This window comes from Fringilla coelebs, assembly GCF_963513975.1.
Source record: "Fringilla coelebs genome assembly, chromosome: 2".
NCBI classification, from domain to species: domain Eukaryota; kingdom Metazoa; phylum Chordata; class Aves; order Passeriformes; family Fringillidae; genus Fringilla; species Fringilla coelebs.
In genome coordinates, this window is record NC_140029.1 from 2457897 (window position 1) to 2481397 (window position 23501).

Here is a 23501-nt window from a genome sequence, read left to right on the forward strand (position 1 = left end):
TTGGATTCCCAGACTTAGAGAAGATAAATAAAGGAATTCAGTCTGTTTCTAGATAAATCCCTCATTCTCTGCAGCTTTCTTTGCCTCATCCTACATTGTAAGGAAATTCAGGATGGGAATAAGGAAAATGACTTTCTGTTTTGGAATGTTTATGTGTGTTTTGTATCAAATTTTGTGGAAATTAATCCATAAAAACCCCAAAGCAACAGCATCTCCTTTGGATTTCCCAGGCTTAGAGATGAAAAATAAAGGAATTCAGTCTGTTTCTAGATAAATTCCTCATTTTCTGCAGCTTTCTGTGCCTCATCCTGCATAGACAAGGAAATTTAGGATAGGATAAAGGAAAATTATTTTCAATTTTGGTCTGTTTTTGTGCGTTTTGTATCAAGTTTTGTGGAAATTAATCCATAAAAACCCCAAAGCAACAGCACCTCTTTTGGATTTCCAGACTTAGAGAAGAAAAATAAAGGAATTCAGTTTCCAGATCAATCCCTTATTTTCTGCAGGTTTCTTTGCCTCATCCTATCTAGACAAGGAAATTCAGGATAGGATAAAGGAAAATTATTTTCAATTTTGATCCATTTATGTGTGTTTTGTATCAAATTTTGGGGAAATTAATCAATAAAAACCTCACAGCAACAGCATCTCCTTTGGATTCCCAGACTTAGAGAAGATAAATAAAAGAATTCAGCTCTGTTTCCAGAACAATCCCTCATTTTCTGCAGCTTTCTTTGCCTCATCCTATCTAGACAAGGAAATTTAGGATAGGATAAAGGAAAATTATTTTCAATTTTGATCCATTTATGTGTGTTTTGTATCAAATTTTGTGGAAATTAATTGCTAATAACCTCAGAGCAACAGCATCAGCATCTCCTTTAGACTTCCAGACTTAGAGAAGATAAATAAAGGAATTCTGTTCTGTTTCCCCCTTAAATCCATTCCTGCAGCTTTCTGGGACTTTTCTCAGGGGTTTGGGGGGTGCCAAGCAGAGCTGGCAGAGGGGACATGGGGGGCACGAGGCTCTTTTTGGTTTTTGGTGCCACTGTTAGCAGTAGGAAGGGCTGGAGCAAAGTTCAGGGCAGGAGAGGGAATGCACAAATATTTAAGGCAGATCTTCCCTGTGAGGCTTTGTTCAGAGCAGTGAAAATCCATGGAAATCTGATTTTTGGGTTCTCTCCGAGGCCATTTGTGTACCTTCATTTTTGTAGTAAGTTTTGTAGTATTTTTAATTTTTAAAAAAGTGGAGTTCTCTGGATGTGTGTCTGTTGGAGCCCTGGCTGCTGAGAATTCCAGCCTGTCTGTGCTGCCAGGCACTGACCCCCAGAGAACACTGCAGTGACCTGAGGGCCTGGAGAAGCTTCCAGAATGGAATGACAGAACTGGGATTGTGGGGGTGCAGTTTGGATAGAAGTGTGTGATATCACAGGGTGGGAAACTCAGAGTTTGAGGGTTTAGAATGCAGGAATAGACAGAAAGCAAGGTGGAGGCTTTAGGGGGGAGGCTGCTCCTTCTTCTTCTCCTGCTTCTTCTTCTTCTGCTGCTCCTTCTTCTTCTTCTTCTTCTTCTTCTTCTCCTTCTCCTTCTCCTTCTTCACATTCTTCTTCTCCTTTTTCTCATTTTTCTCCTCCTTTTTCTCCTCCTTTTTCTCCTCTTTTTTCTCCTCCTTTTTCTCCTCATTTTTCTCCTTCTCCTTCTCCTTCGTCTTCTCTTTCTCCTCTTCCTCCTTCTTCTTCTCGTTCTTCTTCCTCTTCTTCTTCACATTCTTCTCCTTCTTCTTCTCCTTCTTCTCCTTCTCCTTCTTCTCCTCCTCCTTCTCCTTCTTCTCCTTCTTCTCCTTCTTCTCCTCCTTCTTCTCCTTCTTCTCCTCCTTCTTCTCCTCCTTCTCCTTCTCCTTCTCCTTCTCCTTCTCCTTCTCCTTCTCCTTCTCCTTCTCCTTCTCCTTCTCCTTCTCCTTCTCCTTCTCCTTCTCCTTCTCCTTCTCCTTCTCCTTCTCCTTCTCCTTCTCCTTCTCCTTCTCCTTCTCTTTCTTCTCCTTCTGCTCCTTCTTCTTCTTCTCCTTCTTCTTCTCCTTCTTCTCCTCCTTCTCCCTGGGTTTGGGTGGTTTTGTGTCATTGATAAAAAAGTCCCCATTGCAGGTACAGGTGGTTGGGTATTGGGTTAAAAGTGAAAATAATTGAGGTGTCATTTCTTAATTGGACAGTTTGTCCTCCAAAGGCCTTGGAGAGAGGCAGGGCTCCATTTTTAGTTTGTGGCAGTGAAGTGCTGCAGAGCTCAGGGTTTGTGAGACTGTGACAGAGATCAGAACTGATAAACATCTGAGTCCAACAAGAAATACCCTCTCACACATTTCATCCTGACCCTGGCAGAAGCAAAGGCTCACCATGTGTTTATAGCAGTGATATCAGAATTAGTGGCTATGAGAGAAAACAGAGCTCAAGAGGTAGAGAAAACAGGGATATAAACCCATAAAAACCACTCCCAAACCCCTGTTCCTGGAATATCTTCAGCAAGAGTCATTTTGGCCCTGCTGCTGGTGGGAGAACACCAAGGGGTTGTGTGAGAGCAGGTGAGACTTTCTGGGAACTTGCAGGAACATCATTTTTATTTTCATATTTGCCTTCCTGAGAGGCATTTCCACAGCTCCCAGTTTTCCTCCCGTTTGTGGCAATTTAACTTTTCTACAGCTGCTCTAATTTATCACTTCATTCCCAGCTCTAACAAGAGCTCTTCTGTCCCTGATGCAACACCAGAAATTCCCACAAAAACCTCTCTGCCATCAATCACCGCTGAGGAAAGAATTAATTGGCATTAATGGCTGTGATTTGGAAGATGCTTTTGATACACCCAGCTCCTGTTTTAACCCTGGAGTGTTTGAGGGCAGAAAATGATCCAGCTGCTTTTATCCCATGGGTTTTTTTCCAGGTGGAGCTGACTGGAAACAGCATTTATGAGTACATCCACCCCTCAGACCATGATGAGATGACTGCTGTCCTCACTGCCCACCAGCCTCTGCATCCTCACCTCCTGCAAGGTATTTCTGAGATCTGCCATTAAAACACAGCAGAAAAATAATGTTTAAAAACCAATTCCAAGCTAAAATGTGACAAATTGCAACCCAAAGTGTTCCATGAATCCAGTAGTATATTTATATTTATATTTATATTTATATTTATATTTATATTTATATTTATATTTATATTTATATTTATATTTATATTTATACCTATATCTATACCTATATCTATACCTATATCTATACCTATATCTATATCTATTTTAAGTGTATTTTTATTTTTTTATTTTTTATTTTTATTTTTATTTATCCTTTTTGAAGCTCAAATGGGGGAGCAGTAGGAACTCAAAACTCTGATCCAGAATTTAATGTTCTTACAGGGAACAAGGTGCCCTCAATTAAATAATGCCTTTTATGCCATGGAGATTTTTATTTCTATTTCTATTATTTCTATTATTTCTATTATTTCTATTTCATTTCTATTTCTATTTCTATAATTTCTATTTCTATTTCTATTATTTCTATTTCTTTTCATTTTTATTTATCCTGTTTGAAGCTCAAATGGGGGAGCAGTAGGAACTCAAAACTCTGATCCAGAATTTAATGTTCTTACAGGGAACAAGGTGCCCTCAATTAAATAATGCCTTTTGTGCCATGGAGATTTTTATTTCTATTTCTATTTCTATTTCATTTCTATTTCTATTTCTATTTCTATTTCTATTTCTATTTCTATTTCTATTTCTATTTCTATTTCTATTTCTATTTCTATTTCTATTTCTATTATTTCTATTTCTATTATTTCTATTTCTATTATTTCTATTTCTATTTCCATTTCTTTCCATTTTTATTTATCCTGTTTGAAGCTCAAATGGGGGAGCAGCAGGAACTCAAAGGTCTGATCCAGGATTTAATGTTCTTACAGGGAATAAGGTGCCCTCAATTAAATAATACCTTTTATGCCATGGAGCTGTAAACAGGTTTTTATTTTAGCCCAGTGGTTGTTTCATCTCTTTTATTTTGTCATCACTGCTGAGGCTGCAGAAATCTTGTGGTGGCCACAGCTCAGCTGCAAGGTCTGAGTGGGAAAAGAACTAAGAAAACATCAGCTGATTGGGAAATGGAAGGATATTCTGAATAGTTTAAAACAACTGTAAAATTCAAAGCTTGGACAACAAAACCCAGACTTAATATTCTCCACTGCAGGCAGAGCAGAAATGGGTTTGGCAAAGAAAAAAATCTCATTTAAAAAGTGACTTCTTGTGGAAAATCTTGTCCTCTTCTGCTGTCACCCACAGAAATATTGACCCCACCCTTTGGGTGCAAAGTTGTCACCTCAGTGTTGCAATTTCTGGGTCAGAAACAAAAATATTCTCATTTTTTTAGTTTGTGCTTCCTCAGGGGCAATCCTTTGAACTTCCAAAGATCAGAACCAGTCTGGCTCCAGCACAAAGGAGCTCCCAGTTGTATTTCATCATTGATTTATCTGGGTTTATTGATTTCAGCTGCCAGTTTTTGTCAGTCTTTCCCAAAATCATGTGGAATTTTGGGTTCTTGCTACAATTTTGTCCAGGATTTTTCTTTTTCTTTTTTTTTTTTCAGTTTTAGTGCCTGTGCTTGGTTCTGGCCTCTGTGATTCCATCAGGGCAGAGCTGTAAATTCTGAATTCAGGGAATGTTGATGTGCCTGGGAGCACCTGGACTGCTCCAAATGCTGGAAATGCAAAAATTATCTCAGCCTCCTTCTCTTTTCTTCCTCCCCAAACAAGTTGTCAGAAAAAAAAACTCCCTTGATGTCTTGGCAAGCAAATTCTTATTTTTCTCAAACTCCTCCCTATGATTATTTCATAATTTGTTCATTCCTCTGTCAGAATTTTAAAAAAATTTGATATTTTAAAAAACCATATTGATATTTTAAAGATTTTTTCTCAATTTTTCCAACTTACTGATAAACAGAGGAGACCCCTGATGGAAATGATTGAAGGGTGATTTTCATGCTGGGACTGGAGAATCTTTCAAGTCTCTTCCAGCCTCAATAATTCTGTGAAATCCAGGAATTTTCCTGCAGGTTTGCTGATATCCAGAATCAGTAGGGAGATATTTTATACCTACTGGCTTGGCAATGGCAGCATCCTCCTGTTTGGCTTAAAATGTCAATATTTTTCAATTCATTTTTAGAGATTTTTACAGATTTAAAGCCAGGAGCAAACAACTGGGATTCATTTCTCTGTCAAAAACAAATAATCCACAATTTTTCCCAGATCAATTCCCCATTCTCTGCAGCTTTCTGTGCCTCATCCTGCATTGATGAGGAAATTCAGGATAGGATAAAGGAAAATTATTTTCAATTTTGGTCAGTTTATGTGTGTTTTGTATCAAATTTTGAGGAAATTAATTGATTAAAACCTCAAAACAACAACATCTCCTTTAAATTCCCAGAATTAGAGAAGATAAATGAAGGAATTCAGTTTCCAGATAATTCCTCATTCTCTGCAGCTTTCTTTGCCTCATCCTGCATTGATGAGGAAATTTAGGGTTGGAATAAGGAAAATTATTTTCAATTTTGGTCTGTTTATGTGTGATTTGTATCAAATTTTGTGTGGAAGAGGAAATTAATTGATAAAAACCTCAAAGCAAGAGCATCTCCCAGACCTGGAGGATATAAATAAAGGAATTCAGTTTCCAGATCAATTCCCCATTCTCTGCAGCTTTCTTTGCCTCATCCTGCATTGATGAGGAAATTTGGGATAGGATAAAGGAAAAATATTTTCAATTTTGGTCTGTTTATGTGTGTTTTGCATCAAATTTTGAGGAAATTAATTGATTAAAACCTCAAAGCAACAACATCTCCTTTAAATTCCCAGACCTGGAGGATGTAAATATAGAAATTAGGTTTCCAGATCAATTCCCAAACCTCTGCAGATTTCTTTGCCTCATCCTACATTGATAAGGCAATTTGGAATAGGATAAAGGAAATTATTTTCAATTTTGGTCAGTTTTTGTGTGTTTTGCATCAAATTTTGAGGAAATTAATTGATTAAAACCTCAAAGCAACAACATCCCCTTTAAATTCCCAGAATTAGAGAAGATAAATAAAAGAATTCAGTTTCCAGATAATTCCTCATTCTCTGCAGCTTTATGTGCCTCATCCTACATAGACAAGGAAATTTAGGATAAGGAACATTATTTTCAATTTTGGTCTGTTTATGTGTGTTTTGTATCAAATTTTGAGGAAATTCATTGATTAAAACCTCAAACCAACAGCATCTCCTTTAAATTCCCAGACCTGGAGGATATAAATAAAGGAATTAATTTTCCAGATAATTCCTCATTCTCTGCAGCTTTCTTTGCCTCATCCTGCATTGATGAGGAAATTTAGGGTTGGAATAAGGAAAATTATTTTCAATTTTGGTCTGTTTATGTGTGATTTGTATCAAATTTTGTGTGGAAGAGGAAATTAATTCATAAAAACCTCAAAGCAACAGCATCTCCTTTAAATTCCCAGATCTGGAGGATATAAATAAAGGAATTCAGTTTCCAGATAATTCCTCATTCTCTGCAGCTCTCTGTGCCTCATCCTACATTGATAAGGCAATTTGGGATAGGATAAAGGAAATTATTTTCAATTTTGGTCTGTTTGTGTGTGTTTTGCATCAAATTTTGAGGAAATTAATTGATTAAAACCTCAAAGCAACAACATCCCCTTTAAATTCCCAGAATTAGAGAAGATAAATAAAGGAATTCAGTCTCCAGATAATTCCTCATTCTCTGCAGCTTTCTGTGCCTCATCCTACATAGACAAGGAAATTTAGGATAAGAATAAGGAACATTATTTTCAATTTCGGTCTGTTTATGTGTGTTTTGTATCAAATTTTGTGGAAATTAATTGATTAAAACCTCAAAGCAACAACATCTCCTTTAAATTCCCAGACCTGGAGGATATAAATAAAGAAATTAGGTTTCCAGATCAATTCCCCATTCTCTGCAGATTTCTTTGCCTCATCCTACATTGATAAGGAAATTTGGGATAGGATAAAGGAAATTATTTTCAATTTTGGTCAGTTTTTGTGTGTTTTGCATCAAATTTTGTGTGGCAGAGGAAATTAACTGCCTAAAACCTCAAAGCAACAACATCTCCTTTGGATTCCCAGATCTGGAGGAGACAAAGAAAGGAATTCTGTTCTCTTTAGGGATTATTTTATTTTATCTCTGTATTGGACTGGTTGTATAAAAATCTCCAGAATCTACAGCTAAATCTTTCTAAAATGCACAGAATGAGCAAATATTTATTTACTGTTGCCTTCCCTGTGCCAGTAATTCCCTTTCCTGCAGTGTTTTATCCATGAAAATCTTGAGGTATAACCTGAAACTACCTGGCCTGCAAGAACCAAACCAAATTTTTTTATTTAATCCAGTGAAGATTTAAAAACCATTGAATAAATGACAGGAATGAAGTAACTTCTGCCCGTGGCTGAGTAGATATTTTCAATGTTTAAGTAAAATGTGGAGTTCTACAAATAACTTAAAGGGCAGTGAAGTGAAAGTGGCTTGATTTAAAATAAACAGATTATTTTTTGTCATTTCAGTTTGATTTTCCCTCTTTTAATCTTTTAAAACATGCCCAAATCATCAAGTCACTGGGTGGAATCAAAAATTTCCTTTTATAACTTTATTATCTTATAGATTTCTGCAATCTGGGGAATTGCTTAGGCATAAAATCAATATTGCAATGCAGACACAGAGTTTTATATCCCAAATTTCCAGCTTGGATCACAGAACTTGCCTTGCTCAAGATGTTTTCTTCAGCTAAAGCTCAGATATTCATATCATGTTTAGTCCAGCAGCTGCAGCTGGATAAGATCTGTTTTGGGAGGAATAAAACCACAAATATCAACAATATCTGTGCTTTGTGATATTCTGTTATTTGGATTAAACAACCCAGAGCACAGATAATTTTTGACCTCTGGTTTTTAGAGTTTTTGTAAATTTGGGTGCCACCTCTGTTTATTTCTAAGGGAAATGCAAATTATTGCTTTGCATAAAATCAGGCAGTGTGTGGATTTCTTTACACAATCCTCACTGTCACATTGTTTTTCTTCAGATAAACCACCCCAGTATTACAAAATATTATTTATAAATAACATTTATAAAGATTATATATAATAATAGAATAGATTTTATTTATAAAGTATAAAATTTTTAACTTATTTTATTTAAATTACTAAAGTTTGCCCTGGGTATCCTCATGTTTAATGTAGAACAAGGCACAGCTTCAAACACAGAGTGCAGCTAATTTGGTTTTTTAATACAGAGGAAATACTTGAAGAATCACATGGTTCCAGAAGTTTGGATTTCATAGCAATAATAAATGCAATAAAATTTGGGAATATGATGAGAAAAGTGCCCAGAGCAGCTGAGACTGGCCCTGGATCCCTGCCATGGCAGGGGTGGGATGAGGAGATTTTTAAAGTCTCTTCCTGGGGAGTTTTTGGTGGTTTTGGTTTTTTTTTGGTTTTGTTTGGGGTTTTTTTGTGTGTGGAGGTGGTTTTTTTAATTGGTTTTTTTTTGTTGGTTTTTTTTTTTTTTTTTTTTGGTAGTTGTTTTGGTTTTTTGTTTGGTTTTTTGGGGGTTTTTTGTGGGGTTTTTTTTGTTATGGTTGGGATGAAATGTATGAGATGGCATTTCTTGTTTTGACTTGGATGTTTATTAGTTTTTATTTATATTATAGTCTTACAAACCGTGAGTTTTACAGTACTTTATTAAAATAAAAATGGAGCTGTGTTCTTTTATCTTCAAGATCTTTTAAGGATAAAGTATCCAATTGAGAAATGACACAAATTATTTTTACTTTTAACCCAATAACTAATTACTTGTGGTCTGCAATGTGGAATTTTAAATTTAATTACACAATTCTACTTGAACTTATGAAGAAGAAGATGAAGGACTTGTCTCTGCTCTAAAATCTCTATTTTGTTTTATATTTATTATTCCATTTTAAAACTTTAAACTCTAAATTTTATACTATGTGGATTACACACTTCTATTCAAACTGCACACTTATAATCTTATATTATTTAATAATCTTATACTATTTAATATTAGATATATAATTTAATTTTGGAAGCTTTTTCTATGGCTTTAGGGTAAATGCAGTGTTCTAATTGTCAGTACCAGGGTTCCAATCCCTTCCAGGATTCTGGAATTAAGAAGTAACTTAATTACTGTGTGCACAAATTTCCAAAGAAACAGAATGTTGAGAAATAAAGTATGGATCTAGAATTAAAAAAAAAACCAAAACAACCCAACAAAATTTCAAGGACCAACATCTGTGCATTGAAACCACAAAAGCTCAAATCAGAATAATGCACACATTTTTAACTTGGAGTTTGAGCAGCCACAGGAAAAAATTTCTGAGGGAAGCAGGGATTTTTTCCAGTTTTGATGTCTCCAGACCAAGGCTGGGTGTATTTGCAGAAGACAGAATTTAGGCAAAGAGAATAAAGTCTTTGATAATGAAATTTAGGATAGGAATAAGGAAAATTATTTCAAATTTTGATCCATTTATGTGTCTTTTGTATGGAATTTTGTGTGGCAGAGAAAATTAATTGGTAAAAACCTCAAAGCAACATCACCTTTGGATTCCTGGACTTGGAGAAGATATTTTTATTTTCTATTTCTATTTCTATTTCTATTTATTTCTATTTCTATCTATTTCTATTTCTATTTCTATTTCTATTTCTATTTCTATTTCTATTTCTATTTCTATTCCTATTTCTATTCCTATTCCTATTCCTATTCCTATTTCCATTTCCATTTCCATTTCTATTATTTTTTATATTAATATTTTTATAAAATAATGTTAAAATATTTATATTTAATGACCTGAACTTCCCAGATTACTTATCTGATTTAATTCTCCTCCAAATTTTAAGTCTCCAGGCCATGACTCAATGAAAATCATAAACCCCATGAGCTGTGGAGGCTTTGGAGAATTTTAGCTCGAACTTACAAAGTTTTGAAGCTGCTTTTTACTTGCATGAGCAGCATGGAAAATGCAAAGCAATAGGTGCAGATCCTTTGCTGTGAGAGAAGCCAAGAGCTGAGGGAGTTTTGGGTGTGGAGAAGGAATAAACATTAAAATTTGGGAATGGCTCAGCAAATCATTTCCTATGAGTCTTCAGGCAAACTTTGCTTCATTTGTGACAAAGCAAATCCATTCTACTCAGCTGGGGAGGGTTAGCAGGAGAAATGAGAAAGAGTTAAAGAAAAGAGGAGAATATTTTGATACCTGCTCCAATTTGTGAGGGCTGGCTGGGCTCAGATCTCAGATGATGCCAAATATTGTTAAATTATTTCTGTTCTGCAGCACCTCGGGGTGTTTTGGGTTGGTTTGGTGGCTGTGAAGCCTCAAACCTGAATCTCACCCTCTGTGTTCCACCTGCACAGGCTGGCACCAGGATTCCTAGACCAGGATCAGACAAAAGCACTTTCTGACCCTGCAAACCTGCAAAGTTAAATTTGTGACTGACCAGAGCCTCGGGGCCTCCTCCTTAGTGCAGCACCTGCCAGGTGCTCCTCGTGCTGCCCTGCTGAATTCTGGCTGATCCTGGAATATCCTGAGTGGGGAGGGACCCACAAGGACCATGGAATTCTGTCCCTGCCCAAACCCCCCAACAATCCCACCCTGGGCATCCCTGGCAGTGCTGCCAAAGGCTCCCGGAGCTCTGGCATTCCCTGGGGAGCCTGGGCAGTGCCAGCAGCCTCTGGTGTTGCTGTTGAGAGAGAGAATGATGATGAGATGTTGTTGTGTAGAGATAACAATGGTTTCTGTTGGAACCCTGGGTGCTGAGAATTTGGGGCTTCCTGTGCTGCCAGGCACTGACCCCAGAGAACACTGCAGTGACCTGAGGGCCTGGAGAAGCTTCCAGAATGGAATGACAGAACTGGGATGGTGGGGGTGCAGTTTGGATAGAAGTGTGTGATATCACAGGGTGGGAAACTCAGAGTTTGAAGGTTTAGAATGCAGTGATAGATAGAAAGCAGGATGGAGGTTTTAGGATGGAGGCTGCTCCTCCTCCTTCTTCTTCTCCTCCTCCTTCCTCTTCTTCTCCTCCTCCTTCTTCTTCTTCTTCTTCTTCTTCTTCTTCTTCTTCTTCTTCTTCTTCTTCCTCCTCCTTCTTCTCCTTCTTCTTCTTCTTCTTCTTCTTCTTCTTCTTCTTCTTCTTCTTCTTCTTCTTCTTCTTCTTCTTCTTCTTCTTCTTCCTCCTCCTTCTTCTCCTCCTTCTTTTCCTTCTCCTTCTCCTTCTCCTTCTCCTTCTCCTTCTCCTTCTCCTTCTCCTTCTCCTTCTCCTTCTCCTTCTCCTTCTCCTTCTCCTTCTCCTTCTCCTTCTCCTTCTCCTTCTCCTTCTCCTTCTCCTTCTCCTTCTCCTTCTCCTCCTCCTCCTCCTCCTCCTCCTTCTTCTTCTCCTTCTTCTTCTCCTTCTTCTTCTTCTTCTTCTTCTTCTTCTTCTTCTTCTTCTTCTTCTTCTTCTTCTTCTTCTTCTTCTTCTTCTCCTCCTCCTCCTCCTCCTTCTCCTCCTTCTCCTTCTTCTCCTCTTTCTAGTTCACCCTCTTCACTTTCTTCTTCTTCTTCTCTTCCTTCTTCACCTTCTCCTCCTTCACCTTCTTCTCCATGGGTTTGGGTGGTTTTGTGTCATTGGATAAAAAAGTCCCCATTGCTGACCACAAGTAGTTGATTAAGTTAAAAGTAAAAAGAATTTAAGTGCAATTTCTTAATTAAACAATTTATCCTTCAAAAGCCTTATAGAAAAAAAAAGTCTCCATTTTGTAGGTTGTTAGTGTGAAGTACTGTAAAACTCACAACTTATAAAACTGTAATATAGATAAAAATTAATAAACATCTAAATCCAAACAAAAAATGCCATCTTGCACATTTAATCCCAACTCTGACCCTAGGAAGAAACCAAAACAACTCAAAATTGCTTTATTACAAGGTGTTTTCAAGTTTTATACTCTTAACAAAGCATGAAGTTATTAGTTGTATTAAAACAGCTCATTATATTTATTGGACAAAGTAATAGCTTATTGTATTTTACTGGTATAAAGTAATTAATGTTAATAATTAATTGGTAAGAGTTTAAAGCAAATTATTAAGGTATGAATGTTGTTCAATAATGTACTGCAAATATCCCTTATATATTTATTTTATCAGTTCCTATGTTAATGGCCTTGGTTTTTTCTTTGCCATGGTTAAACTCGTGTTTTATTAATTTCTTTTCCTGCTAATTTAGTTGTTTGCTCTGCAGACCAGCTGCTGAGCCTGTCTGCACCTGGGCAGTGCCAGCACCCTCTGGGGGAAGAGCCTTGTCCTAAAATCCAACCTAAACCTGCCCTGGCCCAGCCCCAGCTGCTCTCTGGGTCCTGTCAGATCACAGACCAGAGCTGCCCCTCTGGAGGAGCTGCAGCCCCTGAGGAGTTTCCCCTCAGCTTCCTCTGCTCCAGCTGGACATTCCAAGTGTCCTCTCCTTGTGTGGCCCCTCCAGACCCTTCACCATCCTCATGTCCCTCCTTTGGGCACTCTCTGAGAGCTTTTAGATTTTCCTTCTATGGTGGCACCCAGAACATGCCCAGCACTCAGGGTGAGGTCTATCAACAGCAGCTCCAGAACTTCCTGCAGGCCTTGGGGAGTTTGAATATTTCCTCTCCTCACACAGAGCTTAAATCCAAACTTCCAGGCCAGTCCAAGCTGCCAGAGCTCAGCAGCAGAGAGTTTTGGCTCTGGCATGGTGAGGAGACAAGGCTGGCAGGGCTTTGTGACACTGATGCCTTGTGCAGGCTGACCCAGAGCAGGGGCTGGGCAGAGTCCGAGAATAAAGCAGGGATTTATCCAAAGGATCTCCTGCATGGACCCACCTGGGGCAGCACCAGAGCCCAGCCAGGGCTGCACCCAAGATGACCCAAAATGGCCCCAAAATGCCCGGCCGGGCACGGGGTCTCTCCCTGGGATCAGCTCTGCTCCATTTGCACCTTGCAGTTCATTGTCCCATCCCAGCTTTAGCCCCTGCAGTCCCACCCTGCTTGTTTTTCTCTCTCCAGCCCACGGGGTTTGTGCTCCTGGCTGAGATTTGGCTCATTTGTCCTTGGTCCCCTGTCACCATCACATTTTCTAAACAATCCCTTCACCCAGGATTTCTCTCCTGGGAAGCTGAGAAGCCTCAGAGAAAAATGAAAACAATTCTTATCTGATTTGCTTCTCCTGTGTTTTGCTGCTTTGCAATGTGGTTGGAGATTGTTTATCCAACATGTGAGTTGTTTTCACTCTTTGGCCAGTCAGGGCCAAGCTGTGTCAGGGCTCTGGAGAGAGTCACCAGTTTTCATTATTTTCTTTTTAGCCTTCTGTCTGCATCCTTTCTGTGTTCTTTAGTATAGTTTAGTAAAGCATTCCTTAATATAATATAGTGTCATAAAATAATAAATTATCCTTCTGAGAGCATGGAGTCAGATCCATCATTCCTCCCAGCAATGGGGACCCAGAAAATACCACTGTCCCCAGCTGGAGCAGGAATTGTTTTGTCTCCCTGCTCTGTGCACAGAGCTCACCATCCCATAATATGAACCCAGACCCACACACTAAAGCAGCACAGAACCTGAAAAATAGAAAAACTCAAACCTGAGGCATCGATGTGATGCCACCAAGTGCCCTCTCCAGGGGTGATGAGCTCTTTGGAGGAGGCTGAAATTTCAGGTACTGGGTGCTGAGGGCTGCTCCAGGATTATTGATCACATCCAGCTCCCACCAGCAGGGTCTTTGAAGGGAAAACCATGGAATGCCAACCCAGGCTGGGATGATCATGAGCAACCAGGACCTTAAGGCCTCAAAATTTACAACCAAAACATCTGGGTTGCTGCTCTGTCTCCTCATTTATGCAGAAATCTTTGTTTCCCAGTTCACAACACTGAGTTTAAGGCTTGCAGCAGGGCAGCAACACTTCCCAACCCATCCATCTCTTGTCCTGGCAGCTGCTGCGAGCAAGACAAGAAGAAAATAAAAAATATTTGTGCTGCAGGTTAACCAGGAGAAGGAATGAATCAATGCTGCCTTTCCATGTGTGTTTGCAGGCAGACATTGTGTGTCTCTTATTGCTTTCAGATGCTTTTCCTGGGATTTGAAAGCTTTAAAGGACATCCTTAGCTTCCCAAATTTTGCTGACTCACAGGGCGAGGCGTGGCGCGCTAACAGCAGTTTGTGAACATTCCCCAGAGCAGGGGAAGAAATGTGGAAGTTCCTGCAGTTCTTCCAGTTTTCTGCTAACTGGATAATTGAGAAATGATAAGTTACAACCTGATGGAAGCTGCAGGAGGATGTGGAATACATTATGTCAGCCTTTCTCCACTCCACTTGATGCTTTAAGGGCTCTGTTTCCCTCAGCCAAGCAGCAAATCCCCGTGCAGGGTTTTCCTCCACCTTCCCTACATGCAGAAACTTCATATTTAAAGAAGGGAATAGAAAAATTTTGCATCTGGCAAGATGTTTTTTGCATGAACTTGTGAAGATTTTTTTCTAGTAGTACATGGGCAAAATAGCAACATGGAAAAGTATTTTAATTTTCATTAATTAAGAAATATTTTACAGGAGAAGCGTTACTGAGAGGTGATGGCTTAATATGATCCTGTTGCCACTGTTTGTTAGGGCTACTTTAAATCTGAGAAACATAGAAATTGTCATTTTATAAATTATAACTTACAAATTATAAATTTTGATGTACAAAAGCAGAAAAAGAGGGCAAATTGCTGACAACTCCTTAAAACATCTCTTTTCATGGGTAATTAACAGTAAAATCTACTGAAAAAAAAAAGTAAAAATCTGTTATTTTCCTTTCCTGCTGAATTCCTTCCCCAGGAAATCTTTGGGAGCTTCACTTGGAGGAGCAAAGGAGAATTTAGACCAATGTCAGTGAATGGCTGAGTTTGGATATGATAGGAATGATAATGGAGAATTTCCCTCTGCAGCACTGCCAGCATTCTGAACACAGGCAGGAAACAGAACTGCCCAAAATGGGGGGAAATGTGGACAGTTTGTGCAAGTTTGGAACTCCAGGATGGGCTGACAACAGAACTGGTTTTGCTTTTCTACCTCAACAAATCTTTACCAGGGAAAATCAAAATGTTTTGCAAGTCCCTTTTGCCAACCATGAATTTCCACCTTCTAGGATTATCCTGAGACTGGTCTTTTTTGCAGGCACCTCTTCTGCTTGAGCCCTGCACCTCTTTTTTTTTCTTTTGTTTGGAATTTGGTGCCACCCTTGTTCAGAATTAAGGGATGGCAGCTGTGGTGTCCTGTATCCTGCTCAGCCTGGAGAGGAGGATGCTCCAGGAGAGCCCAGAGCTTTTTCCAGGGCCTGAGGGGCTCCAGGAGAGCTGGAGAGGGACTTCTCAAGAGGGCATGGAGTGACAGGACAAGGGGGAATGGTTTTAAACTGACAAAGGACGGGGTTAGGTGGGATATTGGGAATGAGGAATTGTTCCCTGGCAAGGTGGGGAGAGGCTGGGATGGAATTCCCAGAGCAGCTGGGGCTGCCCCTGGATCCCTGGCAGTGCCCAAGGCCAGGCTGGACACTGGGGCTTGGAGCAGCCTGGGGCAGTGGGAGGTGTCCCTGCCATGGCAGGGGTGGCACCAGGATGAGTTTTAGGATATTCCTCTGCTGGGAGGAAAGGCTGGCACAGCTGGCATTGCTCACCTGCACAGGAGAAGCTTTGGGCTGAGCTCAGGGTGGCCTTGCAGGGCCTGCAGGAGCCCCAGGAAACCTGGAGAGAGACAATTTCCAGGGGATGCAGGGACAGCACACAGGGAATGGCTTCACACTGGAAATTTACAGGTTTAGGTGGGATGTTGGGGAAAAATCCTTCCCTGGCAAGGTGGGCAGGGCTGGGATGGAATTCCATCCCTGGATCCCTGGCAGTGCCCAAGGCCAGGTTGGACACTGGGGCTGGAGCAGCCTGGGACAGTGGGAGGTGTCCCTGCATGGCAGGGGTGGCACTGGGTGATTTTTAAGGTCCTTCCAAGCCAAACCTTTCTGTCCCTCACAAATCCCTGTCCCTGTGCTCACCAGGGCCAGGCCGAGATCCTCCCCAGCTCTCTGGGCAGGCCCGGGGCCGTGTGGGCCCCAGGCGCTCTGCAGATCCCCCCACGGTGACAGCAGAGCACGTGTGGCTTCACAGAACAGAGCAGATCCAAAAAAAAATACAACTAAAAGGGACAAAACCCTGCAGAGTGTCTGGGGGATGGGTGGGCAGTGCAGGGGATTTCTGTGTCTGTGTTTCCAGGGTGGCACAGTCCGGCAGGGACACGGGGACCTGTGGGATGCGGGAGCTCCAGGCGGGCACAAGGTGGACAGGAGGGAAGGTGGGATCAAGTGGCCGTTTTTAGGGGCTCTAAAAATTCTTGTCTTTTCCATTTTCCAGCTCCTCCACCAGAGCTGGGATTTGGGTTTGCACCCCAGCTGCTCTGTGGAGCAGACACAAATCACTGGCTAGGCAAGATCTCCCCATTTTAACGCTTCTTTCCAGACTTTTTTGTGCAGGGACAGATGAGGTGCTCCATTCCTAAAGCAACAGATGGGCGGTTTAAGGAATATTCCTTTACAAAGTGGTTCTGCAACAGAGCACTGTCATGTTTTGCTCATTTCAAAATCTGGAAATGGGAGATAAAAGAGCAGCTTTTACCTCAGAAAAAAAACAAAGGCATGAGAGGTGAAGCTGTGGGGAAAAAAAGTTCATGGTGATCTTTCTTCCCTCGCTCCAGTGAGCAACCACAGGATTCTGTGACTGTTTTCTGTCAAAAGAGATTAAAGATGGATTGGAAAGCAAAGATGGATTTCAGAGTTTCTTCTCTAGGGATGGACAATCCTGGCTTCCATAAACAAAACCATAATTTCACAGAAATGCTTGGAGAATCCTGCTTGGCAGTCGTGCAATGGGAGTGAACAAATGCACAAATTCTTTATCCAAAATATCAAGACTCCTTTTCTTTACCATGGCATTTATTCTGTTTATGAGAATATGAAAATACAAATCTGTGAAATAGAAAAAAGCTGGTTTGCTCTTGCCTTAAACTGTATTGCAGGATATGCTAATAAAGGAAAAAGGGATTCATGGAGAGGAGACCCTTTGTAGAAATGGTGCTCTGAGAAAGAAACACAACTTCTCCATGTCCACACCACAGATTTTCTGTGTTCTTATCCCCAGGTCCCTGTGTTTCAGCTCTAGGAGGGTGTTTGGACAAATCTGGGCTGGGATTTGAATTAAATCATTTAATTTCTGCCTCACTTATAGCTTTTACTGAACCTACTCAGCTCCATCTGTTCAGGCAGGGAGATTATAGGCTGATTAGGCAATAGGGAAATAATGATTAAAATAGAAATAATTGCTGGAACAGAAAAAACTTTGATGAGTCTGATAAGGGAAACATGGATTTGGGTAAAAAATAAACAATGGTGCATTTGAAATGGGCATCCTGGACATGGATATGGGCTCTGATTTCATGGAATCACAAAATCATGGAATGGTTTGGCTTGGAAGGGACCTTAAAGCTCATCCAGTGGCACCCCATTGGGTGCTCCAAGCCCCAGTGTCCTACCTGGCCTTGGACACTTCCAGGGATGGGAAATCCACAAGAATTTGGATTCAAAAATAGATAAAATAAATGTATGGAATGGAATGGGATGGGATGGGATGGGATGGGATGGGATGGGATGGGATGGGATGGGATGGGATGGGATGGGATGGGATAGAATAGAATAGAATAGAATAGAATAGAATAGAATAGAATAGAATAGAATAGAATAGAATAGAATAGAATAGAATAGAATAGAATAGAATAGAATAGAATAGAATAGAATAGAATAGAATAGTTGAGCTGGAAGTGAGCCACAAGAATCACCCAGGTCCAGCTGGAATATCTCTGAAGGATTTTCTGCTCTCTCCAGGATTATTTTGGTTCTCATCCTTCACCAGCTGATGTCTGCAACATGTTGGTTTCACCTTTTCTCTAGAAAGAATAGAATAGTTTTTACATAGAATTTTGAACATTTTTTATCTCCCAGAGGAAAGGAGTTCACATCACCTCCAATGATGCATTTAGATGATTAACATTCCTGAAAAATTAAATACAGTGGCCAAGCTTCAGTTATTAGATGAATATTCTCTAATAATTAAGAAGTTTATTTTCCTTTAGTGTTTCTTACACTGTGGTTCAGTCAGAACATTTATTATTCAATATTTTCTCTCTTGACTTTCATATCTATGTGCTTTACCCAGGGATCTCTTGACCTTTAAGAACTTCATTGAGTTTCTTTTTTTTTACCTCTTCTTGACAGCCCAGACTCTCTCTGGGCTCACACATTGGCTTGAAAGAACCCCAGTGATATCAATAATTTCACCACTAAGTCTAGATGCTGCAAGTTGTTATTTTTTATTCAATTTTTTTCTAAGCTTAACTGTAGTTTCTCCTATTTGAATATTCAGTGTCTCCTTTTTTGTTTGCTAAACCTCTGAGCACCCCATTTTCTACATCATCCTCATCAGAGGGGAGAATCTTTCTCTTAAAGCTCATCCAGTGCCACCCATTGGGTGCTCCAAGCCCCAGTGCCCAACCTGGCCTTGGGCACTTCCAGGGATGGGAAATCCACAAGAATTTGGATTCATAAATAGATAAAATAAATAGACTAGACAAGACTAGAACAGAATAGCTGAGCTGGAAGTGACCCTCAAGGATCACCCAGCTGTGATATTTTGAGTTTTGCTTTACTCTGATGGATGTGGCAGCATCCAGCAGGATCCCAGGACTTTATTTTCCTTTCAATCACCTTTACAATTGCAAATTTAATTCAGTTCTTTTTTGCTTTGCTGTCCATTTCTGCTGTTTTTGAGGGTACTGGGGGGGTCACACTGGCAAAGTTAACACAAACCCAAATTAATTAGTTTTTTATATTAATTCACAGTGTTGCACATTCCAGAGCCATTCCTGACTCATGGGATGAGGCTTCAGCCACAGCAAATCTCTGCTGTGTGGCTTCCCCCCACCCAATGTGTAAATTTGTATTTAAAACTCTGCAGTGGGTGTGCCAGCTCCTTCAAAGTGCCAGCTTTTCCCCATAGGGATCTAATTTTAATTAGAGAGATAAATGGGAAATTCAAATGCTCAGGAAACATTTCTTTCTCCTCCTTGCTGAATCTTTTTTATGTGGTTCTATCTTCAGAGCTTTAACCCCCAAAATTATCCCAGAATTTAAATAGAATAGAGAACGTGTTGGTTGTGAGGCTCAGACCACTGCAGGTGTGGTGGCCAGGTGGGGTGAATTGGATGATGGAGGCACAAAAATCAGGAGTAAAACTCAGCAGTTAAATCAAATTAAAGAAAGATCCCAAGTGATTATAATGGATTTTGGTTCAAACCCTGTGGGGAGTCAGGACAAAGCCGAGCACCCTCCTGCTTCCCTGATTTTCCTGTTCACAGTTGTACCAAATGAGTTTTCTTTCTTGTCCCTAAAATAGTTCTGCCAAACTGCAGCCTTCAGTAAATAATCTGAATTATTCCTGGTGTCTGAACCATTATTGAGAGTAATTACCATTACAGATAAGAATATTCTACATTATTAATATTATAAATGAATAGAATAAATAGAATACATATATTCTATATTATTGATATGCTATTCTTTATTATTGATATTCTATCAGAATATTCCTGTCTCATATCCTTGGCAGAAAGTCTGTGTGTACCTGACCAATGACCACCATGAACTTTAAACCTTTTTGGAGGTTATCCTTGAAGATATTTGTTTGAAAACAACCTCCCAGGGGAGTTTTGGAAGTCTGGCACTGCACATGGAGCTCCGAAGGTCTGGCCATGAGCAGCCATGTGCACTCCAGTTATTTCAAACCCACTGGGTTTCCTTGTTTCCCAATTATTACAATTAATACAAACCCAGTGAATTTCCTTGCTCCCCATTCTGTTGTTATTTTGGAGATTCCCTTCATTTCCCCAGAACACTTTTCCAAAGTGTTCCAAAGTGCTCCAAAGAACATTTTCCCTTCCCTTTACCAACAAGGACTTGTTTGGAAACAAAGGAATTCCTTGTGAAGTGTTGGAACACTGGTCACTGAGAATTTTAGATTTTCTGTGCTGGCAGGCACTGAACCCCCCAAAAAACCACTACATTTAACCTAAAGCTGTAGAGGAAGCCTCAAAAAAAAATTAATAAAACTAAAATTATAAGTGTACAGTTTAAATAGAAGTGTGTAATATCACACAGTAAAAAACATAGAGTTTAAAGTTTTAAAAGATAATAATATATATATATAAACAAAATAAAAGTTTTAAAATAAAAGCTAGTCCGTCTTCTTCACCTCCTTCCTCATGAGTTTAAATATTATGTAATCAAATAAAAATGTCCACATTACAAACCACAAATAATTCGTTATAAAAATAAAAATAAAATAATTTTAATACCATTTCTTAATGAAACATTTTATCCTTAAAAGACCTTATTAAAAAATACAGCTCAATTTTTGAGATTATTAATAAATTACTATAAAACTCACAATTTATAAAACTGCAATAGAAATAAAAACAAATAAACATCCATGGTTACTAATTGTTGTGGTGTTGTTGTGGGCCCCAGGATGAGGTGAGAGATGAGAAGTGACTCCAAGTTTCTAGAAGGTTGATTTATTATATTATGATATTTATTCTATTAAAAGAATATTATACAAAACCTAAAGAAAAAGAAAGGAGACATCAGAAGGTTAGACAAGAATGATAATAAAACCCTGGGACAGACTCAGAGTCCTGACACAGCTGGACTGGGATTGGCCATTAAGTAAAAACAATTCTCATGGAACCAATCAAAGATGCACTTATTAGTAAGCAACCTCCAAACCACATTTCAAGCAATCAGATAATTATTGTTTTCATTTCATTCCTGAGGCTTCTCAGGAGAAAAATCCTGGCAAAGGGATTTTTCATAAAATATCACAATAACAGTCATCTAAATCCAAACAAAAAATACAGTCTCACACATTTAATCCCAACCCTAAAAAAAAAAAACAAACAAAAACCTCAACATCAGTGGTGGTAAAAACCAGAAATGTGGAGACCCAATTGTGCTTGGGCCAAATTTGGCCAGTTGTGAGTTGGCCAAATTTCACAGGGAATCCTGACAGGAAGGTGAAGTAAATCCTGAGGGCAGGGATGGAGGGGGAAAGAAGAATGGCTTGACCTAGAGCAGGGGCTGGGCAGAGTCCCAGAACAAAGCAGGGATTTATCCAAAGGATCTCCTGCATGGACCCACCTGGGGCAGCACCAGAGCCCAGCCAGGGCTGCACCCAAGATGACCCAAAATGGCCCCAAAATGCCCGGCCGGGCACGGGGTCTCTCCCTGGGATCAGCTCTGCTCCATTTGCACCTTGCAGTTCATTGTCCCATCCCAGCTTCAGCCCCTGCAGTCCCACCCTGCTTGTTTTTCTCTCTCCAGCCCACGGGGTTTGTGCTCCTGGCTGAGATTTGGCTCATTTGTCCTTGGTGCCCAGCTGGAGCAGGAATTGTTTTGTCTCCCTGCTCTGTGCACAGAGCTCACCATCCCATAATATGAACCCAGACCCACACACTAAAGCAGCGCAGAACCTGAAAAACAGAAAAGCTCAAACCTGAGGCATCAGCTGATTTCTGCTTCTGGCTAAAGCTGAAACAAGGGAAAAGCGATGTTCTGGGCAGGTTTGGGAGCTTCAGGAATAAATCACAGCCAAATGTGCTTTGTGCTTTCAGAGTATGAAATCGAGAGATCCTTTTTCCTGAGGATGAAGTGTGTCCTAGCCAAGAGGAATGCAGGCCTGACCTGCAGTGGCTACAAGGTAATGTCTATAAATTACTCCTCCAATTCTGAAATGTTTGACAATTGACAAATTTATTTATTTAGGTGTTTGGTTTGGGTTTTATTTTTACTTATGTGTAACTGAGAGCAAAGCTTGTGATAAATCAGAAAAGAGCCCCAAAATGCCCTCAATAATTCAAATTTAAACTTGGTGGCAGATCCCTCCCCTGGGTCCCTGGGAATTCCCTGGAGGCCAGCCCTGGGGCTGCCAGGAGAGCACAGTTTGGTTTTATTCCCCCATGGAACAGGAGGCAGGTGAGGCAGGAACCCAGACCCCGGAATTTGGATATTTTCCACATCCCACCCAGTGCACAAAGCACCTCCTTGGCCTGAACTCTTAAAAAACTCAACCATTGCCATCACCTCAGGGTGGAATTGTACTAAACCACCAAGTCTGTTTATAAATCTTAGAGTTTGTGTGATGTTTTTTATTTATGACATGAAACCAGAAGCCACAGCAAACACTGAAGTCGTAGAATAACAGCTGTCATTTGAGGAGTTTTTATTTCATATGTGCAGGCAGATTTTATCTTCAGATTTGCAGTAGTGTTTATTTTCAGATGTGAAGGCAGTTATTTTTCAGATGTGCAGTAGTTTTTATTTTCAGATGTGCAATAGTGTTTATTTTCATCTTTACAGGCAGGTTGTTTTTGCAGATGTGCAGTAGTTTTTCATTTCAGATGTGCAGGCAGTTTTTAATTTCAGATTTGCATTACTTTTTTATGTTCATCTTTACAGACAGTTTTTATTTTCAGATTTGCAGTAGTTTTGATGTTCAGACTTGCAGATAGTTTTTATTTTCAGCCTTACAGACAGTTTTTATTTTCAGATATGCAGGCAGATTTTATTTTTAGATTTGCAGTACTTTTAAATTTCAGATATGCAGGTAGTTTTTCTTTTCAGCTGTGCAGTACTTTTTATTTTCATCTTTACAGGCAGTTTTTCATTTCAGATGTGCAGGCAGTTTTTAATTTCAGATTTGCAGTACTTTTTATTTTCATCTTCACAGACAGTTTTTATTTTCAGATTTGCAGTAGTTTTGATGTTCAGACTTGCAGGTAGTTTTTATTTTCAGCCTTACAGAAAGTTTTTATTTTCAGATGTCCAGGCAGTTTTTCTTTTCAGATTTGCAGTACTTTTTATTTTCACCTTTACAGGCAGTTTTTAATTTCAGATGTGCAGGCAGTTTTTATTTTCAGATTTGCAGTACTTTTTTATGTTCATCTTTACAGACAGTTTTTATTTTCATCTTTACAGACAGTTTTTAATTTCAGATATGCAGGCAGATTTTATTTTCAGATGTGCAGTAGTTTTTAATTTCAGATGTGCAGGTAGTTTTTATTTTCATCTTTACAGGCAGTTTTTATTTTCAGATGTGCAGTAGTTTTTATTTTCAGATGTGCATTAGTTTTTATTTTCAGATGTCCAGGCAGATTTTATTTTCAGCTGTGCAGTACTTTTTATTTTCATCTTTAGAGGCAGTTTTTATTTTCAGCTGTGCATTTCTGCTCTTTGAGGTTCACTCTGCTCCATCAGGGAGGGTGCTTCCCATTCATTCTGCTG

General features: G+C 39.6%; 1 protein-coding gene across 1 annotated transcript in view; it reads left to right on the forward strand.

The window, feature by feature from the left end:
* SIM2 (SIM bHLH transcription factor 2) overlaps nucleotides 1-23501 on the forward strand; it is a gene marked incomplete at both ends in the record, with an annotated part of 54037 nt that overhangs the window by 7107 nt on the left and 23429 nt on the right. Inside the window, 2 exons of the mRNA XM_084226491.1 lie at nucleotides 2894-3031; nucleotides 21833-21918. Of these exons, the coding sequence (XP_084082617.1) occupies nucleotides 2894-3031; nucleotides 21833-21918 (224 nt within the window). The remainder of the gene's footprint in view (nucleotides 1-2893; nucleotides 3032-21832; nucleotides 21919-23501) is intronic.